The sequence below is a fragment of the Bos indicus genome, chromosome 3 (genome assembly GCF_029378745.1).
Source record: "Bos indicus isolate NIAB-ARS_2022 breed Sahiwal x Tharparkar chromosome 3, NIAB-ARS_B.indTharparkar_mat_pri_1.0, whole genome shotgun sequence".
Lineage (NCBI taxonomy): Eukaryota > Metazoa > Chordata > Mammalia > Artiodactyla > Bovidae > Bos > Bos indicus.
In genome coordinates, this window is record NC_091762.1 from 110,935,135 (window position 1) to 110,947,393 (window position 12,259).

General features: G+C 38.5%; 1 protein-coding gene across 8 annotated transcripts in view; it reads left to right on the top strand.

Annotated features, from left to right (window-relative positions):
- Window positions 1-12,259, top strand: part of ZMYM6 (zinc finger MYM-type containing 6) — a 45,120-nt gene that overhangs the window by 29,924 nt on the left and 2,937 nt on the right. For 6 of the 8 annotated variants that reach the window (XM_019957894.2, XM_019957892.2, XM_070786872.1 and 3 more), the window contains one exon: window positions 11,211-11,355. The exons of 1 other annotated variant lie outside the window; for it this stretch is intronic. In XM_019957894.2, coding sequence (XP_019813453.1) covers window positions 11,211-11,355 — 145 coding nt within the window. One more of the 8 variants, XM_070786876.1, reaches the window with a different exon arrangement.

A 12,259-nucleotide genomic window follows, 5' to 3' on the forward strand; every position in this document is an offset into this window, starting at 1 on the left:
ATTTGGAGAAGTTAGATGTGATAAAACTCTGTGAAGAAGGCTAGACCATTGCTATGATATCTCATGCTGTTAATTTAGGAGAGTGCACCCTGCAGGGTCTTAGAGATAATGTTCAAAAAACCCCAAAGTGGTTTTAGAGCAGATACACCCTTTAGTTCATGAAATTATCTTGTAACCAGGCAAGGATGATGGAATAAATTGAAAAAGTCCTGGCAACACAGGTGTAAGATCAGTGCTGCCATAATGTGCCCCTAAGGCCAAGCTCTCATCTGTGCTAAGACATGAAGTATTTTTGATGATTTGAAAGGAGGTGACACTGAGACAAAAAGGTTTATTACAAGTCATGGCTGGCTTTTCAAGTTTAAAGCCCACCAAGGTTTTAAGAATATAAAAATGAGCAGGCAAGCTATATCTGCTAGCACTGAAGCTGTCAAAACATTTCAGCGTTCAGTCAGTCAGTCAGTCAGTCAGTTTAGTTGCTCAGTCATGTCCGACTCTGCGATCCCATGGACTGCAGCATGCCAGGCTTCCCTGTCCATCACCAACTCACAGAGTTTACTCAGACTCATGTCCATTGAGTTGGTGATGCCATCCAACCATCTCACCCTCTGTCGTCCCCTTCTCCTCCTGCCTTCAATCTTTCCCAGCATCAGGGTCTTTTCCAGTGGACAGTTCTTTGCATCAGGTGGCCAGACTATTTGCGTTTCAGCTTCAGCATCAGTCCTTCCAATGAATATTCAGGACTGATTTCCTTTAGGATGGACTATTTATTTCAGCTTTACCAGAATTTAAAGAGTCTTTAACTTGGAAGACAACATAACATCTGCTAATAAAGAAGCTTTTAAAATGGCAAAGAAGGTAAATTTGTGCAAGGTTGATGAAAGGGATGTTGAGATTTTACTTGGGTTGTTTCCCAGGGATTAATAAAGGAGGACTTGCTAGAATTAGAAAAACAAAGGTAATAGGAAGAGGGCCCCAGCAATTAGCCTGGGTCTTCAGCGCATCAACTAGCAGCGAAGCGACTGGCATAGACTTTGGACCATATTTCAGCAACAGTTGCTAGTTTTGAAGATGATCCATATGTGGATTGCACTCCATGGTGGTGAAGTGAAAGATGGACAAGTGTCTTTGCATATGAAGAAATCCTCAGTGGGGAAAAAAAGAGAGAAAACCCAAACCATGTTAGATTCATTAGCTTCATTCTTTAGCAGAAGTCTTCCAGGAAATCAGACCAGCCTTCGCCATAATGTGGAGAGAGAGTTTATCCTACTTAATTTGATATCTCTTAACTCTCCCATTATTAAGATTGTTGGAAGAGGATAATGATAACACTAGTTAATTATTTTTAGGCAGTATACCACATTAGTTAATGAACTGTCATTAAGTTAATTTCATATTTATATGTATATTATGTATTGTACTTTAAATTATTTTAAAATTACATGATTAACAAATCACTGTTATAGAATTAATAATTTTATGAACTGCTTAATTATATAATGAATTATTAATGTATTGTGCCTTAAATTAATGTGTATTGTTATGAAATAAGTATTGTTGTGTATTATGTTATATATTATGAAAATATTCTATATTATAAGTTTATATTCTGTGATAATGCATCCTTCCTCTATGTGTATGGGACAATTAGTCTTAAATTATGTTGGTTTTGAATTATTCAGGAGCATATTTCTCATATTAAATGTGACTGCCCTACATATGTTTTCCCTATAAGGAGTACTTCTGTAATTCAGCCAGTCATTTAAACTGTGTTACAGAATAGTTCTGGTTAATATTTTCAGTTTAGTCTATAAAAGGTATAATAATAAATAATGTAGTATTTTTATGATTTTAAAAAAAGAAAACCGGACTGTTTTAGAATCTTTTTCTTTGTTTCCTGGATTCCTTCAGGTTATTTAAGTGGTCCTAAATTTGGGGGAAAGGTGAGGTACTGGGAAGTGCAAAGAAGAAAACATCCTGCAAATGTCAGCAAACTTCTGTAAAGGTCTAGAGAGTAAATTAGACTTTGCAGGCCATGCAGTCTCTGTTCCAGCTCCTTACTTCTGCCACTGTAGTGCAGAAGTAGCCATCGACAATACCTGAGTGAGTGAGTGGCTCTGTTCTAGTAAAACTTTAAAACACAAATGATGGGCTGATGAACCAAGCTTTGCCAACTCCGTGTTCTACGGTATTCCCTCCATCCATAATTAACCATTGATAGATTTGGCTTATTTGCTCACAGTTTTTTCTTTTCTTACCCTCCCTGTTTAAAAAATGAATCACTGCCCCCAGTCCTTTTTCACATCCCCTAGAGGCAGCTACTGTTACGAATTCGGTGTGTGTCCTTTCAGACTGCTTTTAATCTTTCACGTTCATATATACACATCCATGGAAAATAATTTATTTTTTAAAATATCCATCTGATTCTTAATAGATTTGGTGCATTTCTACTGCTGCTGATAATATTGTATATTTTGTTGTTCTGCTGCTGGGTTGTGGTCTGACTCTTTGCACCCCATGAACTACAGCATGCCAGGCTCCTCTCTCCTCTACTATCGCCCGGAGTTTGCTCAAATGCAGGTGCATTGACTCAGTGATGCTGTCTAACCTCTGCTGCCCGCTTCTCTTTTTGCCTTCAATCTTTCTCAGCATCAGTGTCTTTTCCAGTGAGTCGGCTATTCGCATCAGGTGGTGAAAGTATTGGAGCTTCAGCTTCAGCAAAATTTCTTCCAGTGAATATTCAGGGTTGATTTCCTTTAGGATTGACTGGTTTGATCTCCTACATTGCATGTAGATACCACATTTTATTTATCTATTGCCCTGTTGATAAGCGTATGTTGCTTCACTATCAAAAATTTCTGCTCAATGAATGAACATTCTTGTATACGTCTTCTCGTGCATGTGTACAGGTGTGTTTGTCTAGTGTAGACATGGAAGAGTGGAATTTTGAGGACAAAGTGTATTTGCATTTTAGTTTTCAAATGGCCCTGTTGAGTGAGTGTTCCAGTTTTTATTTCCACCGGCAGTTTCTGTTTGTACTCATTTCCTACAGCCTTAGTATCATTTTACGTTTTCAGATTTAAACTTTTTTTTGCCAGTCTTCAGTAATATCTTATTGTTTTATTTTGTATGTCACTGATTACTAGTGAGTTTGCTTATATTTCTGTTTGTGAACATTTGACTTTTCTTTGAATTTCCTGTTTTTAATTATTCCCCATTTTTGTATTTGTCTTTTTTCTTATGGATTTCTTTCTATATTCTGGATTTGTCTTCCTTTCTACTCATCATTTTTATCAACACAAAAACATGTGGTATTATTTCCTACCTGAAAAAAATCCTTCTTTAATACCATGGCCTTTCAGTTACTATCCCATTTTTCTGCTTTCCATTTTGGAAAAAAATCCTTTAAGGGTGGCCTCTGCTTGTTGCATCATTTTTTTAATCTGTTTTCCTTCCTTAGCTCACTCTAGTCAGGCTTTTATTTGTACCACTCTGCTGAAATATTTCTTGTCAAGATCTCCATCAGTCTTTATTTTGCCAAATCTAGTGGTCCGTTTTCAGTTCTCATTCTCCTCATGCTTTCAGTAACATTTGATACAGTTGATCTCTCTTTCCTTCCTTGAAATACCTTCAACTTCTAGGTCATCATACTTATTATTTCTTTTGTCAATCTTCACATTTCTTTATAGGGGACTCATACAGTCCTCTGGTTTTAAACCACCTGGATGGTGGCTGATTACCAGACTTACTTCTCTTGCCTTGACGTCTGAGCTCTAGGTTCACGTATCCATCCAACTGTCTGCATGACATCTACTGTTAGATGATGAAGAGCCATCTCAGGTAAAGCCGAGTCCTTTTATTTCCTGCACACTTCCTCTGCAGTGTTCCTTACTTCTTATTACTGCTGGTGCCATCTTCTTAGTCTGAGCCACCACCATCTTTCTTCTGTATTATTGTGGTGACCTGCTGCTTGTCTTTCTCCTTCCATTCTTGCCATTTTCAGTTTTTTTCCTCCACAGTGTTGCCAGAATGATCATTTTAAAACACAAATCAGATTGTCACTCTGATGCTTTTAAAAACTTTCAACAAAATTCTGAAAAAGAAGAATAAAGAAGGGGAAGAGCTAGTTCCCCAAATTATAACTACAAATTTAAAAAAAAGTTTAAAAAGTTTTATTAGCATATTGTTGATTTACAGTGCTGTGGTAGTTTTAGATGTGAAGTGAATCATTTATACAATAGATTTTATAGAGCTACATAGTTGAAACAACAGGAAGCCACGGATAGACAGTTCAATAGAAAAGAAGTCCAGAAATAGACCTAAATATATAAAAATATATATTTATATTTATTAATATCTAATACATACAATATATTTATATAAATATTTAATAATTTTTTATTTAATAAAATTTATTTTAAAATTATATATAATTATAAATATTATAGAAATGTTATATATATTATATATAAATCTGGAGAAGGAAATGGCAACCCACTCCAGTTTTCTTGCCTAGAGAATCTTGTGGACAGAGGAGCCTGGGGGCTGCTGTCCATAGGGTTGCACAGAGTTGGACACGACTGAAGTGACTTAGCATGCATGCATGCATGCATAAATATATATATATAATTATATAAAATTATATATATAATATATATGTAAACATATATATATGTATGTGTGTATATATATATACACACATACACATGACTTTAGAAATAATAAAGGTGGCAGTTCACATCATTAGGAGAGATCTAGATTATTCAATAAACAGTGTTGTGACAACTGAGTAGACATAAGGAAGAAAATACCATAGGATTTCTACCTCCTAAGTTAAACCAAAATGATGCCCAGATGGAGAACAGTGTCAAGTTTAAAAAATAATGAAAGTATTAGGAAAAAGTATAGGAAAGAATTTTAATGCAGAAGTAGGGAAAGTCTCTCTAAATATGTCGCAGAACCCAAAAGCCATAAAAGATTTGTGAGGAAAATTCAACTACATTTCAAAGTCAAGACACATGAGAAAAATGAAGAAGTTGCAATTTATGTTGTAGAAGGCTATTTTTTCCCATATGTAAAGAGTTTCTGTGAGTCAGTCAGAAGACCCAACACCCATTAGGAACGTGGGTAAGAGTATGATCCATAATTTTACAGACTTGGAAATAAAAATAGTTCTTAAACATACACAAACATAATTCAGCTTCAAGATTAGAGAAATGCTATTTAGAACTATAGTTTTATCAGATGGCAAAGATAAAAATGCCAATAGCAGTTGGTAAAACTGCTACAGAGGGCAGCTTAGTAAAACCTGTTAAAATTTAAAATGTAAGTACTCTTTTACCCAGGAGCTCCAATTTTAAGAATTTACCCTTCAGATCTATTCTGCACATGTATGAAATGATGTACAAGGATAACAGTTGCAGTATTGTTTGTAGTAGGAAAAGCCTGTAAACATCTTGGTGGTTTCATCGGTGATCAGGGCTGTTGTGAGTTCATCCTGAGATATTGTATAAATTAGAAAAAAAAAAAAAATAGCCCTAGATAGAGTCTGAAATGCATCCTCTCCAATCCCACACTTAGTCACATGGCCTGGCAAGTGGAGTCCCTTGCACGCATACACAGCTGCTCTGTTCAGACTGTAGTTAAATATACCGTATCCCGTGCAGTGGAATATCATGCAGTTAAAAAGAATGTGGTGGCTCTTTATGTACAGACACAAAGCAGTCTTATATATGTTTTGTGCCTGTACGTTTGTATGGAATACCTCTGGAAGGCAGCCAGTAATGAGGCAGCAGTGATTACCTCTGAGGAGAACTGAAAGACTGGGAGAGAATTTTAACAGGGAGAATTATTTTTTCATTATTTGCTATTTGAATTTTTGGGTTTGTCCCATATTATACTGCCCATTAAAAAACATGCCTAGAATTAAAAGATAAAGGAAAACCAGGAAAAGGATATGAATAGACAGTTCACAGAAGAGGAAATATAATAAATAATGCTTAAACATGAAAAATATCTAACCATACTACTATTACATAATTTCTCACTTATTGAGAAACAGCAAAAAACATTTGATGGTGTTTAACAGTATTGGGAAACAGGCAGGCTCCTTTACATTGTAATATACAGATTTTCATATACTTTGACCCACCAAATAGGACTTACACGACCTTATTCTAGTCAGCACGCCTGGCAGTCCTGCGGATCTGTCTCTTGTTTCAATAGGGTCTATTCCAGGGACGCCTCTTCTTGCAGCCTCTGACCACCCTCCAACCTCTTTTCCAGTCCTAACCTTCAGAACCGTCTTCTCAGCTATCCACTGTCTCCAGGACCAGCCAACATTGTCTTTATTACCACCAGTCAACCAAGAACTCCCAGATTAATCAGAATTATTCCACCAAGGTGGAGGCCAGCATGAAATGCGTGGTCAACCTGCATCTGCAGGCCTCCCACACGTACTGCTCTCTGAGCATCCATTTCCACCATGGCACTGTGGCTCTGGAGAATGTGGACCACTTCTCCTGAGAGTTGGTCTCTTGAAGATACAAACCTGGTGCAGTGGCTGCATCCTCCTCCAGGGTGGCCGAAGCTGTCCCACGATGAGTGAGGTAGAACCCTGGACACTGTGGACACTGCTGTGGTCGTGGAGAAGAACCTGAACCAAGCCCTTTTGGGTCTTCATACCCTGGTTCTGCCTGTGCAGACCTCCGGCTCTGTGACGTCCTGGAGAATCACTTAACAGATGAGGAGGTGAAACTCAGCAAGAAGTTGGGCATCCACCTGACAGATTGGCTGCCGTTGGGCCGGCACGTGTCCCTTTGAGGGGTCAGCCTCAACTCCAGAAGGGCTCAGAGCCTCTGGCCCAGCTGCCTCTGAGGGGCCACTGTGCATCCCCCAGGTGTCAGGACTTCTGCCTGAACATCTTCCTAAAGCCACTAGGCAGCTTTTTAATGACCCAGGAGCCCTCTCCCAAGCCATGGGCCAAATGGAGACAGTAAAGGCTTTGCAGGAAAAGAGAAAAGACCTTAGTCTATAGATATACTAGCACATGCAGAATCAATTTGTATGTAACGATATTTATTTGTTTATGGTAGCAAAAGATTTGTAACATTTAATGTTCAGCAGCAGGGACTTTTCAAATTACATATAGTGCATTCAGTGTATAAAAGTGTTAACAGGCAGCTTTGTATAAAGTTATATGAAAATACTTCCAAGATAGTTAGCTAAGTGGCAAAGCAAGGTGCTGACCTTGCTAATAATATGCTACCATGTGTAAAGGCTGAGTGCTGAAGAATTGATGCTTTTGAACTGTGGTGCTGGAGAAGACTCTTGAGAGTCCCTTGGACAGCAAGTCAGTCCTAAAGGAAATCAACCCTGAATATTCATTGGAAGGACTGATGTTGAAGCTGAAACTTCAATACTTTGATGTGATATGATAATGCCTACCTGATATGATAGAGCCTGATATGAAGAGCCTACTCATTGGAAAAGACCCTGATGCTGGGAAAAATTGAGGGCAGGAGAAGGTGGCAGCAGAGGATGAGATGTTGGATAGCATCATTAATTCAATGGTCATGAGTTTGAGCAAACTCCAGGAGATAGTGAAGGACAGGCGAGCCTGGCTTGCTGCAGTTCATGGCGTCACAAAGAGTTGGACACGACTGAGCAACTGAACAACAACATCGTGTAATCAGAAGCAACTTAATTATATAGCCCATCTCTAGAAGGATGTATAAGAGACTGAGAACACTGTGTTCAAGACTGAGTTTGGATACATGGCACACAGTTGTAGAAAACTTACTTTTCATGCATATACTTTATGAATGACTACATCATTCAAAATTATTGCATCTAACATCTATTGTGGCTTTCCCTGGTGGCTCAGACAGTAAAGCGCCTGCCTGCAGTGCTGGAGACCCATGTTCAATCCCTGGGTTGGGAAGATCCCCTGGAGAAGGAAATGGCAACCCACTCTAGTACTCTTGCCTGGAAAATCCCATGGACAGTGGAGCCTGGTAGGTTACAGTCCATGGGGTCACAAAGAGTTGGACACGACTGAGCAACTTCACTTTATTTTCTTTCAACATCTATTTAAAAAGTAAGTTTAAATAACAGTCTTCCCCTTATCTGTGGGGAATATGTTGCAAAACCCTCAGTGGATGCCTGAAACTATGGACAGTACCAAACCCAATATATACACTAATTTTTTTCCTATATATACACATCTATGATAAAGTTTAATTTATAACTTAGGCAGAGTAAGAGATTAACAACCATAGCAATAACAGAACAGTTATAACAGTATACTATCATGAAAGTTACATGAATGTGATCTCTGTCTCAAAATACCTTATTGTACTGTATCACCATTGTTGGATGATATGAGATGATTGAGGTGAAGTACGTAGGCATTGTGATGAAGTGTTACGCTTTTCCCTTTGCACTTGAAGGATGTACTTTAGGACTTCTCTTTGGCGTATCTGAATTGCTGCTCTTGTGTTTTGGGATGCCATTATCAAATACAATAAGAGTTATGCTGTGCTGTGCTCAGTCACTTCAGTCATGTCTGACTGTGACCCAATGGACTATAGCCCACCAGGCTCCTCTGTCCACAGGATTCTCCAGGCAAGACTGGAAGTGGGTTGCCATGGCCTTCTCCAGAGGATCTTCCTGACCCAGGGATTGAACCTGCGTCTCTTGTGTCTCCTGCATTGTAGGCAGATTCTTTACCCACTGAGCTATCTGGGAACCTAAATACAGTAATAGTTACTTGACCACAAGCACTGTGATACCACGGCAATTGTTTGACATCCTTGATGGCTGAAAGTGGAAAAAATAGTGGAAGTGTTAATTGCTTCAGTCATGTCTGACTATGAGATCCCATGGACTGTAGCCTGCCAGGTTCCTCTGTTCATGGATTCTCCAGGCAAGAATACTCGAGTGGGTAGCCACTCCCTTCTCCAGGGACTCTTCCCAGCCCAGGGTTCAAACCCAGGTCTTCTGCATTGCAGGCAGATTCTTTACTGTCTGAACCACCAGGGCTACGAAATGACTAATGGGCAGGATATGCCGGACAAAGGAATGGTTCACTTCCTCTTCAGGACAGAACGGGACAGCAGGAGATTTTATCGTGCTCCCCAGAATGGTGCACAGTTCCGTAACATAAACTTGTGAATTGTGTATTTCTGGAGTTTTCCATTTAATACTGTATTTTCAGACTGCAGTTGACCATGGGTAACTGAAACCAAGGAAGCAGAACTGCAGACGTGGAGGGACTGCTGTGTACCATTGGTGGTTTCCCATCACTCTTAAAATACAATCCTAATTTTCTGGCTTTTGTTTTTAAATTTAAGACCTTCCAGGGCTAAGAACAGTGCCTGGCTTGTAGTAAACATTCAGTAAATGTTTACTGAATGAACATGTTTTAAATACATTCGCCCATTCTGTTGTTTGTCCTTTAACTTTAAAGGCCTTTGTTTGCAAACGTTTAAAATTTCAAGGTAGTCAATTGTATCAGCCTTTTCTGCTTGTAGTCTTTCATGTTTTATTTAAGAATACTTTCTCTGTTGTTGTTGTTCAGTCGCTAAGTCCTGTCTGACTCTGCGATCCCCTGGACTGCAGCATATCAGGCTCGCCTGTCCTTCACTATCTCCTGGAGTTTGCTCAGATCCACGTTCATTGAGTCGGTGATGCTAGCTGACCGTCTCATCCTCTGCTGCTCTCTTCTCCTTTTGCCTTCAGTCTTTCCCAGCATTAGGGTCTTTTCCAGTGAGTCCGCTCTTATCAGATGGACGAAGTATTGGAACTTCAGCTTTAGCATCAGTCCTTCCAATGAATGTTCAGGACTGTGCTTTAGGATTGACTGGTTTGAACTCCTTGCTGTCCAAGGGACTCTCAAGAGTCTTCTCCAGCATCATAATTCAAAAGCATCAATTCTTTGGCGCTCAGCATTCTTTATGGTCCAACTCTAATGTCTGTACATGACTACTGGAAAAACCATAGCTTTGACTATACGGACCTTTGTTGGCAAAGTGGTATCTCTGCTTTTTAATACACTGTCTAGGTTTGCCCTAGCTTTTCTTCCAAGGAGCAAGTGTCTTTTAATTTCGTGGCTGCAGTCACCATCTGCAGTGACTTTGGAGCCCATGAAAATAAAATCTGCCACTGTTTCCACTCTTTCCCCTTCTGTTTCCCATGAAGTCATGGAACCAGATGCAATGATCTTTAGTTTTTTGAATGTTGAATTTTATGCCAGCTTTTTCACTTTGCTCTTTCACCCTTATCAAGAGGCTCTTTGGTTCCTCTTCACTTTCTACCATCTAGTATCATCTGCATCTCTGAGGTTGTTGATATTTCTCCAGGCAGTCTTGATTCCAGCTTGTGATTGATCCAGCCTGGCATTCGGCATGATGTACTCTGTATGCATGCACGCTACGTCACTTCAGTCATGTGCAACTCTTTTGGACCCTATGGACTGTAGCCCACCAGGCTCCTCTGTCCATGGGGCCCTCCAGGCAAGGATAATGGAGTGGGTTACCATGCCCTCCTCCAGGGATCTTCCTGACCCAGGGATTGAGCCTGGATCTCTTATTTCTCCTGCATTGGCAGGCGGGTTCTTTACTGCTTATGCCACCTGGGAAGCCCTATGTTCTTTTAAGTTAAATCAGCCTTGTCATACTCCTTTCCCAATTTTGAACCAGGCACAGAAGAAAGGGAAAGGAGAAAGAAGGCAAGGGAGAAAGGGAAAGATATACTGAATGCAGAGTTCTCGCGAATAGCAAGGAGAGATGAGAAGGCCTTCTTAGATGAACAGTATTTTCTCTGAGTTCTGGTTATTTGAAAATTCTCCATTAATTTTAAAGTTTTATTTTTTGTGTGTTGAGGTCTTTAATCCATATGAAGTATTTTTTTGCATATGGTCTGAAGTTTGATCCAGTTTTTCTGAATATCCAGTTGTCCTAATCTGCAGATTGTTTTCGTTGTACTTACTGTAGGCAGAGTACTTTTAAAAATCAATAAATGGTACTGATCCTGATTGAAGAATTAGTAATTAGTATATATTTTCCAAAGCAATTTTATTGTACCACTCTTTCAGAGAATTAGATTTCTTTTTATATATATCACCTTTCGATCAATAGCAATTATAGTCAGTGAGAAGATACTAAAAAAAAAAAAATCTGTCTTTGGTTTCTGAATTTGTTTTTAACTAGGGAAGTGTGCAGACAGATGCCATGAAACTTCTGTCTTCCCAGTCTTCAAAACTTTTAAAGAACAAAGCGTTATTGTGCAAACCTGTCACACAGACCAAGGCTACCTCTTGCAAACCACATACACAACACAAGGAGTGTCAGACAGGTACGTGTTGTGCTTTCTACACTTAGTAAGTGTGTTCTCTGTTTTGTGTGCTTGTTTTGATTTTTTAACAAAGAAAAGTCATGGGGAGTTTCTTAAATGTGAAAACATTAGTTCTTGGATCACTTACTTTGAACGTCTAATTTATTCCTTTTGTATTTATTGTCATTAACACTAATAACTACTAAATTGAATCCATACATACCAAAGCGTTATGTGGACAATATCTTCTGAACAAGCATCTCCTGTACATGTGCATTGCTCTTGAGATGTACTGACAGGCTGTTATAATTACTAAATACAAATTTAGTTACAAGCTTTAGTGGATTAACCTTGGTTCTTTTTTAAACACTGAATTAATTTACTAAAAGTATAACTATGTGTGTGAGGTATTGGTGATCAGGAAAATTATTTGAAAATGTTGTATACTCTTGCCCCAATCCATGTTAACTGCTTTTAATCCCACTACCCTTTTATTTTCAGGTATTTTTATAGCCTATTCTGCCTAAAACATTTATTTTAACTTTTTATTTTATATTGGAGTTTATAACCAATTAACAATATTGTGATAATTTCAGGTGGACAGCAAAAGTACTCAGTCATAAATATACTGCTGAAAACTTTTTTTGCTATTTCTTTTTAATGATAATTTTACTTCACAGAATATACTATATTTAAAAGCTTATTCTGTCAACAACTAACCATGAGTTTTTATGTAGGATGTCTTTCTTTTGGTAGGAGTCAAGGAGAATTGTTTTCCTTCCTCAGTAAATCTAATTTGTTTTATATTCCTGTTAAAATGATACACTCTTTGTTTACCTGTATTTTATATTAAATACACATCCACATATGGAAGGTAGTAAGGGATCTGTGGACAGCTACATATGTGGGTATGTGTGTGCTTATT